The sequence below is a fragment of the Polistes canadensis genome, unplaced genomic scaffold, assembly GCF_001313835.1.
Source record: "Polistes canadensis isolate GaletaPanama2010 unplaced genomic scaffold, ASM131383v1 scaffold_92, whole genome shotgun sequence".
NCBI classification, from domain to species: Eukaryota; Metazoa; Arthropoda; class Insecta; order Hymenoptera; family Vespidae; genus Polistes; species Polistes canadensis.
Genome location: NW_014569639.1, coordinates 58406 through 80330, shown reverse-complemented (window position 1 = coordinate 80330; position 21925 = coordinate 58406). Strand labels below are relative to the sequence as shown.

General features: G+C 31.0%; 2 protein-coding genes across 2 annotated transcripts; one reads left to right on the top strand and one right to left on the bottom strand.

The window, feature by feature from the left end:
- Positions 1-552: 552 nt before the first annotated feature.
- On the top strand, positions 553-4311 carry LOC106787122 (TBC1 domain family member 22B). The gene is made up of 8 exons (XM_014749234.1): positions 553-921; positions 1560-1733; positions 1874-2439; positions 2511-2641; positions 2734-2988; positions 3114-3363; positions 3443-3666; positions 3778-4311. The coding sequence occupies exons 2-8, from the start codon at positions 1651-1653 to the stop codon at positions 3916-3918; spliced, it is 1650 nt and encodes a 549-aa protein (XP_014604720.1). The 5' UTR covers positions 553-921; positions 1560-1650; the 3' UTR covers positions 3919-4311.
- Positions 4312-4474: 163 nt separating this feature from the next.
- Positions 4475-20768, bottom strand: LOC106787114. The gene is made up of 26 exons (XM_014749220.1): positions 19901-20768; positions 19737-19781; positions 18450-19527; positions 18006-18369; positions 17627-17936; positions 17033-17532; positions 16639-16934; positions 16021-16528; positions 15788-15929; positions 15534-15707; positions 14912-15457; positions 13900-14815; positions 12630-13755; positions 12228-12515; positions 11946-12149; positions 11644-11799; positions 10423-11562; positions 9962-10323; positions 8503-9887; positions 8246-8430; positions 8004-8158; positions 6745-7919; positions 6467-6678; positions 5370-6386; positions 4851-5294; positions 4475-4780 (listed from the first exon to the last, which is right to left on the bottom strand). Exons 1-26 carry the CDS (start codon positions 19977-19979, stop codon positions 4697-4699), a joined length of 12891 nt encoding a protein of 4296 aa, XP_014604706.1. The 5' UTR covers positions 19980-20768; the 3' UTR covers positions 4475-4696.
- Positions 20769-21925: the final 1157 nt, after the last annotated feature.

Sequence of the window (21925 nt, the reverse complement as noted above, 5' to 3'; positions counted from 1 at the left end):
AGAGTCAAAATTTAGAGTGTAATATTTAATTATTTGAACTTTGATGTGATTCATAATTTAAATATTGTAACTGATAATCTTAAAATAAAGGTTTCCAATAGGAATTCTATATATCAGAATTTTATTATCGTTATGTGATAGATAAGGTTCATTTAGAAATGATATAATAAAGATTAATACAGTACCTACTATTGTTCATTTAATTGGAATAATTATGGCTAGAAACAAAAAATGTTAAATCTATTTAAAATTCATACTATATTTAATCTAAATTGAACGTTAAAGTATAATAAATGCCGAATAAAGTAAAGGAAAGATTTGAAATAGTCTGATAAAGTGAAACAAGTAATATAAAAGAAAAAAAATACTACAGAGAAATATAATTTTATTCCTATAATAATAGGAGTAAAAATAATTACTGAGAAAGTTAAATCGACAAAAAAAAAAGATTTGTTGCAAATATACACTTTCGAAACTATATATAAATATATATATATGTCCTAAATTAGAAATTATATATCTACTTGAAATAAAACTAGCATACAATAAAAACAGGATTAGTATGGCGTCGTTAACCTGTACTGGGCGTGAACGGAAGAACTTAGCGATACTCGCATTAGTCTGCAATGATTTCAAATGGAATTAAATGCTAAGTATCATTTATTACGAATAATCTTAACACGCGTATTCAATATCGAAGAAAATAATAATTCTATAATATACGTATTGAATAAATAGATCGTAGATCAGTTCGTTCGATGTTTATTACGAGCATTCTGGTGGCAGCACTTGCATAAGATTGTTATACGTCAAAAATATTAAACTCTTACTAAAGAGAAGTGTTTTTTTTTTCTCTCCTGTTGTAATAGTGAGCAAAGTAAGGATATAACATTGAATCTACTTGAATATAGGAAATATACGGTAAACATTTATAATCTATTCATTTTTTTTTTTTTTACTCTTATGTATCATCTAATGGATACGTGTTATACGAGAACATAGTTCATTTTGAATGTAATTGTATATAAATGACAATTAATTCAGTTGCAGCACAATTAACTTTTACCTACGTAACAATTTGCATAATTACGTCAACTAGAAGGTCATAACAAACATCTTTATTATTTTAAACGTTTTATTTTATTTTTACTTGGATTCATTGATATAAAAAAAACTTGATCAGATGCCTAACCTCCTTGAATTCGTCAATAGAACAGAGAGATAACTATAGCAATCTCATTGTTTTTTTTTCTTTTTCTTTTTATCCAAGATAATTCTTTTTCTTTCTATCGCATTGATATCGATTATTGTAAGATTTTTTATATGAATCTCTTAAATTAGTTGCAGCAAATAAAAAATTGTTTACTGTTTTATTCAGACGTCACAATATGTTTCTATCATATAGAATAATCCTTCTGTGCATATGTCTCTGTTAGTAAAAATCATTTGTATTGTTATATACATATATCGGTATAATATGATAAATAATGTTAAATATTTAATTAATATATTGTAATATTCTTATTTTTTTGATGACAATATTATTTTATAAATTTCAGGAATAGCTTCTAAGGTAATGAAGAGAAATCATTATTTCTATGGTGGTTACGGAAAAGTGGCTATTGCCAGTTAATCCAATACCATAAGATAATGGAGAATCAAAACCATCATAATCAGATTCTTCAAACTCATCAATCATTTTGGAAAAAGAATACTAGAGCAGTACCAGGCAGGTATGTGTTGTATAAAACACAATACCTATAATTATGTTTTATAAAAATATGATAAGATATTTAAATCAATATAACTTGTTTTATCGATTTAGTTAAGCAAATTGTGATTTATATCTAATAGATTCCGTACTTATTTAAAGGCCAAGTCCCAAACAAGATGTTAGACACGATAAGATAGGTACAACAACAATTGCATCCGGTAGCTTGAGTGGTACAGTTTCAGTCAGTAGCAGTGGGAATGCAGGTGGAGGAAGTGGTTCTACATCTTTTCAAGATTTCCAGGAGAGTGTGGATGATGCTTGGGATTCTGGAGATGATGAATTCTGTACAGTTTCTGATGTAAAAATATCTAAAAGAGTTAGTCATTCAGCTGCACTTAGTGTAATTAACAGTCATAGATCTGGCACTGCGAGCAAAGAATTACAAACAAATCCTAAATTAGTCCAGCGAACTCAAGAAATCATTCCTGAAGAAAAAAAAGCAGAGGCTCTCCAAAGATTAGCTGTCCAGCCATTGCATCTTAGGAATGCTAACTTGTCTGTTTATCCTCAAATTAATAACAGTCAGCATTCTATAGACAATTCTGATTCCAAATTTGGACTGAATACTTCTCCCCATCATAGGCCAACGCAATTTCCTGGTAGACCACTTCCATTAAGGCAAACAAATTCTTCTACAAAATTTTTTATACCTTCGAAAGAGCAAGGTAAGAAAACATATCGATCATTTCTAATCTCATTGTTTATCCATGCGTTATCCATATATTATTATTTGTAGATGGAGAAAGTAAAATAGATAAATTTCAATCTCTTTTGGATGCATCTGTATTAAATTTAGAAGAATTAAGGCAGCTGTCGTGGTCAGGGGTTCCAGCAAAGTTACGATCTGTTACATGGAGATTATTGTCTGTAAGTAAGACAGGTAATTTATACCGTACATGTATATACCTATAATTTACACCTTAACTTAATATTATTAAATTATTTTTTATTATACACAGGAATATCTTCCAGCAAATATAGAAAGGAGACAACATGTCTTAGAACGTAAGCGCTTAGATTATTGGAATCTAGTAAAACAGTATTATGATGTAGAGAGAGATGAAGGATTCCAGGATACATATCGTCAAATTCATATTGATATTCCAAGAATGTCTCCCCTTATCTCATTATTTCAACAAACAACTGTACAATTAATTTTTGAGAGAATACTTTATATATGGGCAATTCGGCATCCGGCTTCTGGCTATGTGCAGGTATATTGATAAATATGAGTGTTATAATATTATTGAATCTTATTTTATGTTATATAGCTATATTACTATTATATTCTGCCTATTCTAAAAGCATTTAAATGTTGATTTTAGTTTTGATATTGTAGGGTATGAACGATCTTGTCACTCCCTTCTTCTTAGTATTCTTGCAAGAGGCTATACCAGTATCAGCTTGGCAAGATATAGAGAATTATGACGTGGCATCTTTAAAAAAAGAACAACGTGATATTATTGAAGCAGACAGTTTTTGGTGTTTATCCAAGTTTCTCGATGGTATTCAAGATAATTATATATTTGCTCAGTTAGGAATACAACATAAAGTTAATCAATTAAAGGAACTTATTCAAAGGATCGATGGTACTTATATCATTGAGATGTATATAAAACATTAACTCTTCGTTAAACTATAAATATTAAAGACAATTTTCTATTATAGCACCTTTACATCAACATCTTCATCAACATGGAATAGATTATTTACAATTTTCCTTTCGGTGGATGAATAATTTATTAACTAGGGAAATTCCATTGCATTGTACGATTCGCCTGTGGGATACCTACCTAGCGGAATCTGATCGATTTGCTTCGTTTCAACTTTACGTATGTGCAGCTTTCCTTCTTCGTTGGAGACGTCATTTACTCTTACAACCCGACTTTCAGGCAAGTTTAATTTTTCTATTTTCATAGTTAAAATCAAAATGTCTATATATTTTTATCGTATAATATTTTTGATCATGGTACTTTATAATTAAGTATTGTTTTTAAATGTAGGGCTTGATGTTGATGCTACAGAACTTGCCTACACAGAACTGGACAGATTCAGAAATAGGTATTTTGGTTGCGGAAGCTTATAAATTGAAATTTACATTTGCAGATGCACCTAATCATCTGCAAGCTCATGACTCCAGGTGACCTTTTTTCTACACGTTCGGTTAATATTGTTACTATAGTGGCCAAAAAAAAGAAAACTGGCATTAGTTCTTATTGCCAGTTTAATTTATTAATTCTCTCTTTTTATAATTATATAAGAGTGAAAGAGTCAGTCCACTGTAATTATTTTGAAAAGATTCAATCATTTGTTTTTACCATTTTCTTTAATTCTTATAATCGTTATGTTTTTGAAAGACACAAAGTCTTTATAAATTTTATTTCTATTTCTATAGTAGCATATTATAATTCAATTACAAATATACTCGCCATTTTTCAGTTTACAGATATGTAAACATAAGAGGTAAAAGACAAATTTAACGCGAATCGATATCGCCATATTTTTGATTCACGTTATGTTTAGATAAATGCCTCTAATATTATATATATATATATATACATATATATATATATATATATATATATATATATATAAACAGAAGTTTTATATATTGATACAATGTTTGTTTTTTTTGTATATTATAATTCTATTCCCTAATTTTATTTAAGATTAAAAAGATGTGAAAGTTTGAGCCACGTCAATTCATCGAAATACTTTAATCACTTACCAGTGCGATAATGTCATCGTATTCTACATATTAATACATCAAAAGGTAAGTATAAATTTATTATAATAAAATTCTTAGTTTCTTTTTTACAATGTTATAAGAATAAATATAATTACATACAAAATGATAACTATCTCATATTATTTAAAGAATAAGATTTACTTAACTTATTTTCATTTTCACTTCACATTTCTTCAATCATCTTCTATATCTATTTGACCGTAATCTAAATCAAACGGCTGCATAGCTGACAGTGTCTCATTAAAATTAAAAGTTTCCTGTTAAATGAAAACAAACATTTAAAATTTTTTGCGTTAGTTGATAGAATATAAGGTATCAAATACTCACGTAATCTACTGTAACAGGTGTTGGAAAAACACAGGGCATACATTCCGTTTTGGTAATTCCATTATTATCGGCCGTACATTCGCAGTGTTGGCATGACCGTGGAAGAGCAGTTAATGCTATTCTTTTAGAAAATACGGTAACAAACTTCTTGATCGAAACCAGCTTATCAAAACGTAATTTATCTCCACTGAATATAGTTCCATTAGTCTCTAAGGAAAGTGGCGTACAATACCCTAAGACATTTTTCATCGATTTCACTTGCTTCCTTAAATCTGTATCGCCCGTAAAAATTCTCGAATCTTTTTTTGTATACGATTTACTCGCATCGAATCCATAAAAGATTTTATTAAGTTTTTCTTTTTCAAATTCGAAATCGCCGTCCATCAATATGTGTAATACAATATCGTGTTCTAGCAATACTTGATGTACTACAGCGTAATCCAACTAAACAAACAAAAAAATAGGATATTTCATTTGGAATGAAATAAAAATACGAATGAAAATGTATTTCATACATACCGTTTGATTTTCCGGTTCGCAATGGGAACATGGTAACAAGATGAAAGTTTTTGAAACTCCGGCTCTAAATACTAGTTGCGAAGCAAAACCGATAGCCGCGAATATATCTTGATTACCATCACTAACTGGTATATGATCGAAGTAATCGATAAAACGCATTACATTTTTAGTAAAAACTTGTCCGTCAAGAATAACGCTCCTTGGCTGATCATGAACTCCATGGCCACCAAAAGTAACGAGTGACCAACGATTCGAAAGTAATCCTTTGTCGTTGAGTTCTTTGTTCAATTGATTTACTAGTTGTTCGATACTACGATTTTGTCTGATATTACGATTACATTCTTTTGCCTCTACAATAAAGACTACGTCTGTCGACTTTGGTATATTATCTCCTTCTAATTTTCTAAATTCACCTTCGGCTATTTGAGTATCGTTTATCATTGTACAAGTCGTACATCTGTCAGGAATTCTCAAATACGTGTCGTGAAAAACGCATACTTGCATATACGCTATAGCAATTGTACATGCCTCGGATTCTGTAATACTATTCAAACACATCCTAGCGTATTCTTTCGGATCGAGAACAGCAAAGCACGAACTAAATTCCGAAGTTTGATTGACGAAAAGTTCTTTACAAAATGATGTGACCGGTTCGTTTGTCTCTCTATTGTTTTTCGCAGAATGTACGTTTTCCTTACAACTATTTTCGACAGACCAGCTTTGAGCAAAACTATCTATGTCCTTAGTCATTATACCTGACGACATAATTGAATCGTCTATCTTTTCGTTATTCATTGTACCAAGAAGACCCGCTGTTTTTCCGTAATACCATCCAGATAATTCAACCGTACACAAGTCGAATTTAAGATTACATTCTAATCGTAATTGGTCTCTTTTACGTTCAATCGTTACTATATTCTCCTGTTGATACACGAACGTCGTACCATTGTCTAATTCTATCGGAAGAGGAAGATTACTCTTTGACTCCAAGGATGCATTTGAATTCAATCTTACCACCTGCAATATGAGAGACAAAGTTATTAATTTTATTATAATCGATAAAAAAAAGAATTCTATTATAAAAGTATTTAACTGACATCGTTGAAAATGTCTATCTCTATTTCATTTTTGCCAATCAATACGACGATACGATGAGTCAATTTGTCGGATTCTTGATTGTACTTAATAAGAATAGCAAAGGTATTTTTAACGAAATCATGAGCAAGCAAATAGGTGCAAGAGCCAAATAGATCAAAATGCAATCCATCGAAGGTCTTGAAGTGTCGCGATCCGATTATCATTGCTTGTGCTGAAAAAAATATAAAATTGAAATAAATGAAATATATTTGATATAGATATTAATGAAGATATTTACCTCTGAACGGTGGTAACCAATTCGAAGGCTCGGTATACGGCTTATATTGATAATATAGACTCCAGAATGTAGTATTTGATGTTACAAAATATGATCCAATATCAGTGATCATTCTGTATTCCGAAATCTCATGGAATTCAGGTGTTTGATTAAAAGCATGCCAAGACATAGGAAGTTTTTGTTCGAGACACATTAGGCCTTGATTCGGATCAAAGAGAAACTTTGTCTTGGCTTCCCTGTAACGACTTTCAGCTTGAAGAGCAGACTGGCTTATATCGATCAACTTGGCATGAGCAAATCTAATAACATTTTCTATCTTAACTCGAATTTCTAAATAATTGTAAAAGTAATTAACTTTATCGTATACTTGTTGCATTTTATCTAATGCATAATGAACGGATGGTAATTTCTTCAATTCCTTTAATTCGATTATAATTTCATCGATAACGTCCTTCAATTCTTTTCCAAAAGGTACAAAAGCGAAATAACGTTCTTTTAAAAATTGTATCACCAAGCCGGAATATTTCTCTATGTTAGTAATTATATCATTTCCTTTGATATCTTTGTAAAATTTATCAATGTCTTGAGTTAAGTTAGAAAATCTATCGAAATACGGCGAAGAAATGATTTCGTTTTTGCGATTATAAAGGAAGTCAACGACCTCTTTGCTAACTTTCCAGGCCATAGTTTCAATGTAATGTAACAACTGAATGAATAACGGTTCCACGTTTCTTAAGAATTTGTACCACTGTTGGGAAATCGACGACGATATATTATTCCAAAGATTTTCTACGTATCTGATGAAGGATACGTGAACATCTTTGATAATCATGTCATATTTTTCTATTAATTTTTCAACAATATCGGCCACACGTGACAATGAATCACCTCTAAGTATGGTACTGATTATTTCGGTGATTTTGTTATATGCTCTTTTTATTGTTTCAATAATCCATAATAAAGAGTTCCTTATAGCTTCGCCAGATTCACCCATTATTTCCCAAATTTCATTTAAAATGTTTGGCAATGATTTTATGTGACTGCGTAAGGATAATTCGTCTATGATGTATACAGCAAAAGTAACGATATCTTTTATGTAAAATTCATTAGTATTGTACGATTCGTTAAGGTATACTTTCAAATCTTCGAAATCTGTTTCGAGTTCTTTCAAATTACTGTAACAATATTTTAATTTTTGTAATTACGTATTTCAAGTTATTAATTAACTAATCAAATATATGTTTTTTTTTTTTACTTACTTCCAATCGTCAAGAAATTCTTGGAGTTCTTCCTGAGAATCTTCCCATATCTGATCAATAATAATTATACTTTCGGTTTTAATGTATTGTTTCCAGTTCTCGGTATCTTTATAAACACTTTCGTACATTTCTGAGACCGTAGTTTTTAAAATGTTCTAAAAATATATATATATAAGAGTATACAATTTAATTATAAAATTATTTGAATTATATTACGCGTAAAAGTTAGTTAAGATGTTTACCGTTATATCACTTTTGAGTTCGGGCCTCCATTTTAAAGTTGAAGTAACTAGCCTCGAATGATTTAATTTCAAATAAAAAGTAACATCGTACACGTTGAAATCGTCATCGTAAGTTCTCCATATATCGAAAACAGCATTACGAGCATCCGGTATTTTTCCGTACATTCTTAAACTTTGTACAGCATCTGTGATAACAATAAATGTGATGATATTTCATTAAAACGAGCGATTTAATAAAGTTTTGTCTTTTAACTTACCAGGTGTATAATTGACCATCATCCAAGTAAATTTATCTTTTGGATCGAAGAAGAAAAATCCTGTAGCATTGAGATCGGGTGTATTTATAATACTACCGTTGACGACGTATTCCGGATACTTAGGATAATATCTCATTTGTAAATATTTCACATTATCGTTATTTTCACGACGGAATACGACTTCCTTTTGATTGATATCGAGACGACCGCTTAATTGTCCTATTTCTTCCGGTAGAAAATAACGTTTATATTTACCGTGATTTTCCATTTCTACATAAACATATTTGTGTTTGTAAAAGAAACCTTCGATATTGAGATCTAATTCAGTTTTCGGATGTTTCCCTGATATACTGTAGACGTATTTCCTATCATCTGGTAATTCACTCTCGTCTTTTACCATTACAGCTAATTCCAATAATTTATCCGGATTTATAGAATAATCTACGACAAATGCCAAGTTCAATAAATCTCTAATATCTTTTTTCGAAAGTTCACCCTTGAAAGTTACTTCTTTGGCAAAACTCGGATGCCTGAAGCTTAGAATTGCTTCTTGGTGTGTAAGCATTTTGTTAGATGTAATGTTTCTCCAATCGAAAGCAACACCTAACGTACGAGTTCGTTCCTTATCTCGATCCCATTCGAGTTTAGCTTCGGAATTGATTTCTTCGCTGGTGATTTTATAAGAACCATCTAACGTAAAATTTCTACGGGGATATGCCAAATCGAAAATTATAAATTGATTGTCCATTTCTTCGGTTGTTTTATTAAGAATGTTAACGTGATACGATATCCAGGCGTCCTTATCTAAACTTAACCAAGTATATTGATCGAATTCTCCCGATAATATTTTGTAATTGGTCTTTAATTGAATCGTATGGTTCAAGTGCATGGCTTTTAAATGTATATCTTGACCAGTGTGAGTCGTTATAATTTTAGATTCGCCCGAAATATTAAATGCCGAAATGTTATTTAATTGATAAACGTTAACATGTTTAATCTCTAAAGTCGGATAATTTGTCCCTTCGTTTCCTCCGCTATATTCATATTGATTTACATAAATAATACCTATCGGTTTATATATATTCTCTATATTTATCTGAATATTATCTTTCTCGAATCCTGCTCTAGATTGGCTCTTAGAATTATAATCCGCATGGAATATTTTTTGTTGGTTGTACGTCAAGGTGGAATATCCGTTTGTAATCTGAGGACGTTTCTTGTAACCATAAGTTAAATCAACAACATGACGTGTACTTAAAGGAATTTCTAATTGAAAGATGCCGTCCAAAGTGGAATCAAGTTTCACACTTTGATACGTGTAATCTGAATTGAATATAGCGGTATTATTGGGCCAGAAAAATTCGATAAATCTCTTGTTCTGTTTCCTGAAAAATGATAAAACAATGTGTGATTTTTTATTCTAATAATAATTCAATATTTTCTAATGATTTATACTTACAAAGTAGTTAGAACGACAAAGTTGCAACCGACGTAAGAAACATTGGTTATTGGCGTGGTGGTATTGATAGTGCCATTGACATTCGTCAAACTTTCAAAGGATATTTTTGCCGTACCTATACGCTTCCTCGCAGGTAAAAACAAATTAACGTCGATTAAATTATACCGATCCGAATTGGCATCGTAATTAAACAGAATTACAAGTGTTTCTTCTTGTAGATATTTCGGGGTAAAGAGTGAATATTTCAATTCGATTTCTTTTTTATCGAATGTAATATTGAACAAATTATTAGCTGTTTGATGAGGTAACAATCCCCAGGTTAGCCGCAAATGTCCGTCTATGTCTTGAGCTGCTACTCGTATCTGTGTGTGTGTGTTTGTGTGATAAATAATAATTTATTAATAATTAACGTACACATAAATGATAACATTAAATAAGTAATCAAAATAATTTATACAAACCGAACCGTCAGATGCATAATTGGTCTTGCTTCGAAGAGCATTGTATCCTATTACGTAAGACATATCTTGAATGCCTTTATTAGCATGATAACTTAACAACAAACGATGATCGTCGTTATTCGGTGGTGGTAATCTTAAAGCGAATACGGCATCAATATTTTCATGATTACGAAAACCAATGCTAGCATTGCTACCAAATTTCCATATTTCGTGATCGATATCTACGTCAAATCCAATATCGAAATTACGGAATGATTTTTCGGGATTTTTTAAAAATATTTTTGTATTTACGTCTTTAGTATCGTGACCATTTATTTCGTATCCAGCTACGATTTTTCCAAACATATCTATCATATACAATAATTTCCATTGCAATGCCGCGTAATAATGATCGTCGTTTAAATGATGATTAACTTTAACGTCGCCACTGTTATCGGTCAAAAATATATTTCCGTCTAACGTCAAGCTTTTTATTTCTTTCCAAGGTGTCGAACCGTGTACGTATAATGTCGTATTACCGTTCACTTGAACGTTCATAAATGTCGTCAATTCGTATTCAGTATTATTTTGTTTGTCATTACCTCGTGCTCTAATGTCCCAATTCAAAGCGTTAATTACATTCATACCGATTGAAGTATTGAAATATCTACCATCAGCAATAAAATGGAGTTCGTATGTTTTACGTATTAACGTCAAATTAATATCGTTAATGTTTGTGGTATCTTCTTGTGGTCGTAAATTTAGATTAACGCTCGACAATGCATTTCTTTCTACGATCATATTCATTAAAACATCGTATACTTTCGAATCTTCAAGATTTATCAATTTTCCTTGCAAGGTGTATAAGCTATTATTTTTCTTTATCACATCACCATCAAATTGTAAATGCTTTTTAGAAACTAAAGGTGTGTATATATCAGCTTTGACAATACCATTGTTGTAATTACTAATAAATCTAAATTCTCGATTGGTATTGTGCGTTAAGTTAACGTTCAAATTTAATGTATCGTTTGAATTAATTTGATCAACGTACAATACATCGACTTGTAATTTTTTTAACAATTCAATCCAAGTTTCTAACGATACGAATACTCTTTTGTAATTTTTATCTTCCACTTGCCAATATACTTGCACTTTTGACTATAAAGAAAATATAAAAATGATTAATTTATTGCTTGTCGAAATATAATATTGCGAATTATTTTCAATATTTATACTTACTGATCTTCGCATAGGATTATCTATCACAGTACCAAACTCAAGTTGCTTTTCTTTATCGATAAAATTTTTCTTAAGAGTTAATTTAGTTTTCGGTATTACCAATATTGGACTATCAACACGGAGGATTAACGTTGTATCCATAAATGAATCTTTTGCCTGTGTGTTTATAAATAAAAATGATATTTTTCTAATATTAAGTTTTTATCTTTTGTTATAAATATATATTTTTTGCTTAGAAGGTATCCATATATTTAAATGCACAAATTAAAAAAAAAAAAACAAATTCTTACATTAGTTCTTACCTCAAAGGATCCTAAGAAATCAATGGTACTATTTTCTGTATGAAGATTAATATTCGTTTTGTACAAATTTTCATTTATATTAACGACGACTTTTGTATCGATCAATTTAAATAATTGTAATGGCGTCGTTATATTAAACTTTAACATATGTGTTTTCCAATCATCCTCTTCTTCTTGATACGTATAATTTACATTTAGTCCGCTCTAAATGATATAACATTTATTTATTATACGAACGAGATAAATGATATTTATTAACGATAATTATTGATATTAACGTACCTTCACCCATATATCATTATTTTTGACATTAACGTTCATTAGCATTAAATATATTGATGTTTCCATATCTACTTTAAAAAGATACGACGATGTGATCTCTTGAGCTGCATTAAAAGGAGTGTTTATATTTAGTTCATTTTTAATATGAAACATATCCTCTAGCAAGAAATAATCATGAAAGGTAATCTTTCTCGGTGGAATGATCACCAAACCATACATTTTATAATCGTATCCTTCTGCGTCAATGTCCAATTGTAATTTTATAGGCTCCATTATAACTGACCATATCTGTATTACCATTAACATTTGTCGATTAATTATTACTCTAAATTTTTTATATTATTATTCATTATATATATATAATATATTATTTATAATTATTATATATGTGATAATTCTTACTATAAAGTGGCATTTATAATAGAAATTATCTTCGGTGTCTTCTTCTTCGTCTTCTTCTTCATCTTCATCATCTTCGTTTTTAATCAAAGAATCTTCTCCTACATTGGTTTTAGTTTTCATTTTGATAGGAATACGAACTGGAGCTGGTTTAGGTCCAACATTAGCAAATAATCCGAGTTTAATCTCTGCCAAATTGACTGAGAATTCCGTATCCAATAGAAAACTTGTTTGTTTAGTTTTATATAATTCCGGATGAAGTATTCTCAATTTAGCGGTAATACCGGTTTTCTGAAGACCGTATAAAGGTGTGAAGAGTTTATATGAATAATAAAAATCAGTAATATTTTTGTAACACCAAGCACCCCGAAATCCGACCGTCATATTGTTATATGCAAGTCTAAAATCAGCTTCCTCTTTGTTAAGTTTAGCAATTAATAATGAATTCTGAAGAACGTCTATTGGTGTATTCAGTGATAACATTACGATGAAATCGTAAGTTGGCGTAAATAAATGCCAAATACCTTCAAAACCCAAAGTGTTGTTTGGATAACTTATTTTAGCTACTACGTGTTTCGTACTTTCTGACAAACCAAATTTCGCAGAAATGTAAGAATATTTCTCTATCGGTGTTGTTAAATGAAATTGAAAATCTGATTCTTTTATGCGATAAAAATCTCCGTGCAAATTTCCAACGTATTTTCGTTTATCCAAATCCATAATAATTTGGCCCAAAAAGGTACGATTGGGCTTTACTTGCAATTGACACGTTATATCGCATTTTTTATAACTAGCCAAGGGTAACTCAAAGTGTAGATTTCCAGACAAATTAAATGAGACCCAGGATTCTGCATCCAATTGCCAAATACTCCATGCATCGATTACTTTATCCGGATGGTATTTGATTAATATACGAGTATCAGCTGTCCTCGAATGAAGTATTTTGTGTGTAACGTTAGTAGTTACCCACGTGATAGAATGAATTGTACTTCTTAATCCGCAATTGCCAACCCATTCGCTGATACCGTTAGATTCTTCAGCGTTAACGTAAAAATCTCCCATAACGTGTTCTGTATCATTCCAATGTGCGCTACCGCTTGCTATTATTTTATTCTGTTCTTGCAAATAACTAAAAGAAGAATACGTTAGAGAATATAAACTTAATCTTTTTTTTTTTTTTTTATGATAATTATATATTATTAATAGAAAGAAAGAGAAAAAAAAAAGAAAAAGAAGAAAAATGAAACAATCTCATATTATATTTTCCACTTACTTAGCACTCAACCCGGTTTTCTTCCATTGATCGAAAGGAGTTAATAATTGGGATTCAAATTTAAATGATTTTATCCACGTTTGAAAGTTATAACCAATATCTATGTTAAGGTTAATCGTATTATCTGGATTCCATTGGATTACTCCATTTACTATGTAATTATATTGATCTTGTATAGTTAACAAACAAAGTCCGTTAATTGATCTACCAGGATAACTCAACTGTATAGCTGCACTTAATTTTTTTTCGGGTAAACTATCGGACGATAATGCCGGTTCATAATATTTATTTAATAGCAAGCCCAATGTGAATTTTGATGCAGGATCTCTGTTGGCATCCCATTTTAGTTCGATATTATATTTTTTGTCATTTTCCTCATTGATACCGGTTAAAGTTAAATGTACGTCACGCCATTTGTCAAGATGGATTTCTACTTTGATCTCTCTTTCTGTATCAACATCACTCAAAATGGAATAGACGTTACTTTTATATCTACTTTCAATGTAAGTTGAAAATTGTCTGAGCGATAACATCGTATGATTCAGAATAAATGCATATTTGTCCATATCTTGTTGTTCGACATAAATACTGATTCCCAGATCGTTGGTATTGTGATAAAGTTTACTATTAATAATAATATCATTTGCAAAACTTGATGATTTTAATATAAGCTTTAAACTATGACTTATCGATGCTGATCCCGATCGATCTGTATAAATTCCAAGTGCAGTTATATAGTGACCGGAAAACCAAGTTCCTGCGAAATCCAATTCATATTCTCGTTTCGATCTTTCTGTTATTCGAACATTTATAATCGTTGAATTGTAATTAGGAATCGTCAGAACAACGCGACCTTCTATGGCGAACATCAAACCACGTGGCATTCTCGTTCTCACCATCAAAGTAATTTCTTTCTCTAAAGGATCGATATAAAGATTTGACAAATTAATCTAATATACATGTTAACCGCGATTATCTATGATATTAAAATTAATGAAAAATATTAACAAACCTAGAGCGTATCCTATAAGAAGGCTAGTCTTAGATTCTATACCGACAGCGTAATGATTCACTCCTATTTTAATATCAAGATTTTGTATAGGCTTTGTAATGGCAATTAATGCATTGACTTTAGTTCCTTGATTTTGGAAATACATTTTTGAATAAGATATTACAAGCTGTGCAACAAGCTTGTGTCTTTCATCTTGAAGATGTGGACTCGAATTAACTTCGGCATGTAACTCTAAGTGTCCTAAGGCTTGTTGATACCACGCTGTTATCACTGTGTTCAATTGTGGATATGCGGTGGAATGTAATTTCAAATTAGCTGATTTGTATGCCAAGGTTTTCGTTGATCGATTGGATAACATTATTTCTAAATGCAACGTCTCTTTCCTTGGCATTGTTTGAAGTTGATAATTCAATTGGAAATCACCAGCCAAACTAACGTTCCTCTTAACAATATATCCTACCAATTTGCTCCAAACTTTTTTCGTTTGGAATGTTAATTCGATGTCGCATTGAGACAAATTATTTTTCTGCGTGTTTCTTATTGCACCTGAAAAACAGTTTCTACAAAATTCAATTCGAAATATATCAGTATTGGAAACATAGCACACGAGAGATGCACATACCTGATACAGCTGCTACTCGTTCACTGTTGATATCCAAATAGAATTTTGGATTATAGATATAACCATAAGCAAATTTCTTCGTTGTATATCCAATGTTAGCATCCAAATGTTTAGTTCCATTTATATCGAAACCTATTTCTATAAACGCTTCATTTTCCGTTCTCTTATACGTACCTATATAACATTTCCCAATTTAATTGTAATATATTTGTTCGAGTAATACACGTAAATAAAATATCACTAAACTAACGAACCTTTTGCTATCAAAGAATTTCCAACTGAATGCAATACAACAGTGACATTATGATTATTTAAATCGAAGGTTACAGTAGCACTCAATTCCCTTTTCATTTGTGATTCGGGTGTATCAAATGCCACTTTGAATACGCTTTGTTTCTACGATCAAAATCCGAAATCATAATTAATATATCGATTATATAATTTATAATATATTTTGTATTAATAATAATCATGAAAAATGACCAACCTCTGTTCGTACCCATTTGTATTCTAACAAATAACTTTTAGCAGTGGGATCAGCCTTGATTACCGAAACTTTAAAAAGAGTTGGGCCATTCAGAAGGAAATAGGGCGCATTAGGATCCTTTGTTACATTCGGAAACTGATAATCAACGCACATTTTAAGACCGATAAGTCGATCGAGTGTTTGCCAAGTGCACGTAGTATTACTAATAACTCTTTCCGGTAACATTAATTCTTTCGATGAAGTCGATTGTCGATCGGTTTTTAAAATACCTAATTGCGTTTCCTCGCTTTCTGCCCCATTAGTTTCTACCAAGAATACGTGCGTAATTATAGAGAAAATTTCTATTTTATTGTTCGGTAAGCCAAGATTCAATTGCACCAAATGTATTCCGTCTAAATTAAAACGAATTTGTACGGCACCGGACGAATAAATATTTGTACGTAATTTAATTCCAGCATTTTTATAAAATGCATCTACCATCATAGTGCCAACGATATCGACGCTTACGCTGCAAATACAAAAAATTCATGTAAATTTATATTGTATTAATTAATTTATCTCAAGTTTTAGATTGTATTATTAAATATATTGAATTTTCCATTAGAATTAATTTCATACCTAGGAGTAAAATTTCCTATAAGTTCTAACTTGGTATTCATCGAACGACTAACGTTTAAAAAGCCAGCCAATTTAAATTTGCAAGCGGCTGAACCAGCAAGATCTAAACGTATGGGCAAACCAGACGTTGTTGGTACTACATATGTAGAATCAAGGAACATCACTGTGTTATCGTAATAAATTTCTTGGCCTGATAAAATTTTTTTTACTTTTTCCCATGGATTTAAACTAGCTAAAGCTTCTTTGATTTCTTTGTCACCATTTAACATCGTATATTTTAATTCATTCCCAAAAATCTGTTTTAACGTATATAACGTATAAATAAATATATATATATATATAACATAACTTGAAATAATTGTTAATATTAAATAACATCGATCGATTTATATACCTTATACCCTAAACTGATTTTTGGATCGTTGAAGTTATTATCAATGATATTAGGTAATCTTTTAACTTGCGACCATTGATCCTCCCTTTCAGGCGCGGACCTAAAATTCCTTATCAAATTCTTGAAATGATTAGATACTTTTTCGTTGCTGTACGGTCCGTCGGGCCCGAAGAAATTTTCGGCGTAATATTCAAAACCCTCCATTCTCATTGATACTTCGAATAAATTAACAGACTCGCCGAGTAAATCTATGGTCATGTTGAAACTGGCAGTACGTGGTATGTACGATTTTGGTGAGAATATTAAATTACTCTGATGATTGGCACCAAAATTATATTCTTCGGAGAAGAACGAGCCTTCATAATTACGTGAAAATTTTCTAATATCGCTGTTAAACTTAGTACCGAGATCTCTATCGGTCAGAAGACTTTGTATTTCAACGCGTGTTGGTGACGACGAACTATAAAGATTGGTTAAATGACTCCATACGAAGGATCCAACTATATCAAAATTAAACGAAATAAATATTAACAATTATTAATTAATAAATATTATATATCTCGCGTTGATTAATAATTATGTTACATTTATTACCTTGATTAACTTCTTCAACTTTAAGAGTATGCTTAATTGTCTTTATAACGTTGTAATCAGGACAACGCATTACTTGTAAATACGATGCTATACGTAATTCAGAATCAAGTGTAAAATTACGATAATAATTTAAGAAGTAACGATCGCGAGTTTCTTCGCAGGAAGGTAATCTACGATGTGCATTTATTGCTGCAACCTGCACTTCCATCGCTACGAAACCACCCGTGTTGTCTATACAAACTTTTAATTTTTCCAACAAATCATCGGTTTCCAATCCCATATTTTCAACTGCTTTCAAAGCTTCCAATGTCTATAATATAAAGTAAAATGAGATAATGGTACATCATTTAAGTTTTAACAATAACTCGATAATACTCACTTCTTTAACTTCTGCTAACGAATGATAGCGAAGAGCACAACCCTTATTGATCTTTTGCTTAAGATAAGACATAAATTTGTTAATATATTCGAGATTAGTACAGTCCGCAGTAGTAGATTTGCAAAACGTATGAATAACGGACGAATAACTTAAAATAAATTGAGTATTAGGCATTTGATGTTGAAAATCCAAGAGTGGTGCAAGTGCTCGTATAGTTCCATAATTTGGTCTTGGTATTAGACCAAATATCGTGATCCAATTGGCTGTGGTTTCTTCATTGACATACTTTTTTATTATTAAATCTTTCATAACGTTAACTGCAGCGTTGCTTCCCATATACGGTAATGCATCGACTATTTGTTTTCTTGTAAAATAAAAACCCGGTACAATAATTAATATGCATATAAAAATAATATAAAAATGTTAATAACGTTGATAACTTACTTGCCAGTTTTACATATCCCATTTGCTCTAGCGAACAATTGTGACAAATAAGGATAATCGAGAAGACGAGCCGATTGGACGAACGTGATAAACGTTTCGGAAAATCTATGTTGAATTTCATCAGGATTAGCGCCATTTCTACATAAAATTTTCAAAAAATCTCGGGACGTTCTTAATTCCCCGTGTATCGTTTTAGATACTCTCTCGTGATCGTAAAGTAAATTCGTTCTAATCGCAATATCCTTGCCAATATTTTCATCATCTTCTTTCGATTCTTCGTCGTCGTAAAATTCTTCTTTGGTTTCCTCTACAAGTTGAAGAATAGCGATACTTTCGGTTCTAGCACCAGCAGAATTATCGTTTGATAATGGTCGAAGTTGATGAGTATCTTTACAAACAACCCTATCGTATACATTATGATCGATTGTTATTTCGCATTCGGTAGCGGATTTCAACAGAGATCGTTTAGATGTTTTCGTAGTTGATCGGGTATTTTTATAATAGTTAGATTGCATTACTGAGAGATGCTTTGCACTGAATTGACAGTCAGCTAAGTTCTTCGTTCTTTTGATAATCAATTGAGTCTTTCTTGCTTCGTATAGTCGGTAATTGGTCTCGCATATTCCATTAACGTCGAGTTCGTCAACACGATGATCAACGTCGAACCTTTTCATATTATTCTGCAGCATAGAAAGGACACCCCGTTTCAAGTTCAATGCCCAAACCGTTTCACGACGGTCCGGGCAGACCTCGTTTATTCTACCATCATCAAAAGCAAATCTCAAAGTAAAACGTTCCAAGCTGGCCTTGAATTCAGCTCCAGCACGATCAGGAAATTCGGCATTGTAACGATCCCGATTGTGGCTTAGGCTAACATTTTGAAATTTCAATGCACCCTCGCATGGCGATGTGAAATGAACGATCAACGAAGCATCTATGTTCAACTTTGTTTCATTTTTCGATTCTCTTCCATTCGATGCTAATGTTCCGACTTTACCGAGATTCGTGCTTACATCAACTGAATATTGATACTGATACGAGACACCTTCTTCATACTTGAATTTCCGCTCGAATGGTACTGCAACGCGAAGACTTTAATTATTATATCGATAACATTCCAAACGATATGATTTGTACATAAATACATATCAGCCATTTATTTGTTAGATCGGTTAATTCCAAACAAAAAAAAAGAAATAAAAAGTAGAGCAAATTAATAAAATTATATAAATTGTTTCAACGGTTTATAAATGAACAAAATTAAATATCAATATTGTTTATGCTTACCCTTGCATCTCGTGCGACTACATAATGTTGGATCTTTAATAATTTCTAAAAGAAAGAGTTAAAACAAAAATGTAATCGTATACGCTTTGCTAATTATTATACGATTTATAATTTAATTGTAAATCAATGCAGTCGCAAATATAATTGAAAATATTTTACGTTACCTCCTTGGACAATTTCAACGAGAACAAACAAACAAAGAAGTATCATCCTCCAAAAGAAAATTTGCCGATTGTAAATCATCTTATCTTTTTTTTTCCACTTTTTCTTTCTCTCTTTTTTACTATCGTCGATTACCAAGGTCACTGTCTTTGTATTATAACCGTCCTCTACATTCCCCCATATGCATACTTATCCCTTTATCGTAATTGACACTAAGTTGCACTCTTAATAATAAAATTGCAATGATTTTATCGAACCTGTTTGTTATATCTTTCCTTTTTTGCCAACAAAATCGTAACAAACCCGAGTTATATATCCAACAAAAATTTAGTATATAAGATTGATTCTTCAAGATCAATTCTCCTTTAGATAACACATAGATAAAAGATCTATCAGTTTAAAACGCAACATCGTTTTTCTCTCGGATAATACTATCCGGTACGAGGAACAATTTGTTGGTAATGAATAATTTTGTATTTTGTGTGTAGACGATGGATGATTGGATCAAAGCACGCTCGTATACGTTAGCCAGGAAGATACCAGAGAGTTCGAACAACGAATAAGTCAAAGTGAGGACCGATCGTGGGGTGCAAAGCTAAGTTCTAGTACAGAGCTTACTTGATTAAACGTATACACGAGTACACACGGTAGTATCGGTTAAATAAGTACTTCCTGTCACGACCGTGTCCGCAGTTCGAATAGACGTCGTCGTCCTCCCATAACATATATGTTTAGGGGGAGAAGATCGGTGCCAAAGGTCTTCGTGCTTTTCGTGTTTATACGAGGTCAAAAGTCTTCTATCGATAAGATAAGTAAAAGAATGATCTTCCATTTATTTTAATATACTCGAAAACTAAGAATTATTCGATTCCATAAATTTTCTTCGATCCACGATCAATAACGATAAGATGGAGAAAATAAAAAAAGTCTTTGGATAAAATCTAATTAAGATATTTTATTTTTTCTTATCTCTCTTTTCATTTTTTTCTTGTCTCGATCTGTTAACCGGAATGGTCAAGTACAAAATATTTATATATATATGTATACATAAAATATGATATATATATATTTTTAGATTAATTTTGATATGTATTTCCGGTAAGTATCTGACGAAACTTGTTATTTATGAATTACATGAATAATCGAGCTATTGATTTTTGTTATTGATCGTAATAACGTGTACAATTGGAAGTTAGCTGTCATAAAAAACATTTTGTGGAAAAAAATAGATATATTTAAATAACTTTCAAAATAAACGGCTCAATTATCGTAGTAGATACTTATAATTAAATTAGATATTAATTTATGTGTAACTACCATTACACGTTTTTCTTCTTATCGCTAACTCAAATGTTTATTCTTCATTAGAAATTAGATAACATTATTAATATGCGTAGAATAAAATTATTCTCATGCTACTTTTAAGGATATAAAATAATCGCTAATAATTAAAAAAATTCATTCATCTTATAGGTTTTCGCAATCATTGTGACGAACTTTTCTTAGAAAACTTTTTAATCGCTATATTTAAATATACGCTTCATGTAAATAATATATATATATATAAGTTAACAAGATACGTAATATTTTTCGCTTAATTTTAATCATAAATCGTAATACATATCGAGATTCTTTTTAATTTAATATTTCCTGAATAAGATTATAATTGCAATTTAGCTGTAAATTATACTCGTTAATATTACAAAAAGAAATATATTTTATCTCTACAACATAATAATACATTTAATTAAACGAATATAAATTCGCTGATAATTGATTTAATCAATTTAATTATATAGTACATTAAACCCCTTAAGTATAAACAAACTTATTTTAATTTATTTCGTGAATAAATACGATGCCATTCAAAAGTTCAATTTCAAAATATTATGCAGTCCAATACTCAACATGGCTGCTAGACGAGAACCAATAGAAAGATGCCTGTTAACTTTCTTTTACGCAGCACTATGCATAGCCAATAAGATAATGCCTTCGTCCAATCAGATGGACAAACTGTTCTTACGACG

What these genes read in the sequence shown, in the direction of transcription:
- LOC106787122 (XM_014749234.1), top strand. Translation starts at nt 1,651, where the DNA reads ATGGAGAATCAAAACCATCATAATCAGATTCTTCAAACTCATCAATCA. An exon ending in TATACCTTCGAAAGAGCAAG is followed by an intron (nt 2,440 to 2,510) that starts GTAAGAAAACAT and finishes TATTATTTGTAG; the next exon opens with ATGGAGAAAGTAAAATAGAT. An exon ending in ACTTATTCAAAGGATCGATG is followed by an intron (nt 3,364 to 3,442) that starts GTACTTATATCA and finishes TTTCTATTATAG; the next exon opens with CACCTTTACATCAACATCTT.
- LOC106787114 (XM_014749220.1), bottom strand. Translation starts at nt 19,979, where the DNA reads ATGATTTACAATCGGCAAATTTTCTTTTGGAGGATGATACTTCTTTGT. An exon ending in ATTTCTTAGGATCCTTTGAG is followed by an intron (nt 11,800 to 11,945) that starts GTAAGAACTAAT and finishes ATAAACACACAG; the next exon opens with GCAAAAGATTCATTTATGGA. An exon ending in ATAATCCTATGCGAAGATCA is followed by an intron (nt 11,563 to 11,643) that starts GTAAGTATAAAT and finishes TTTTCTTTATAG; the next exon opens with TCAAAAGTGCAAGTATATTG.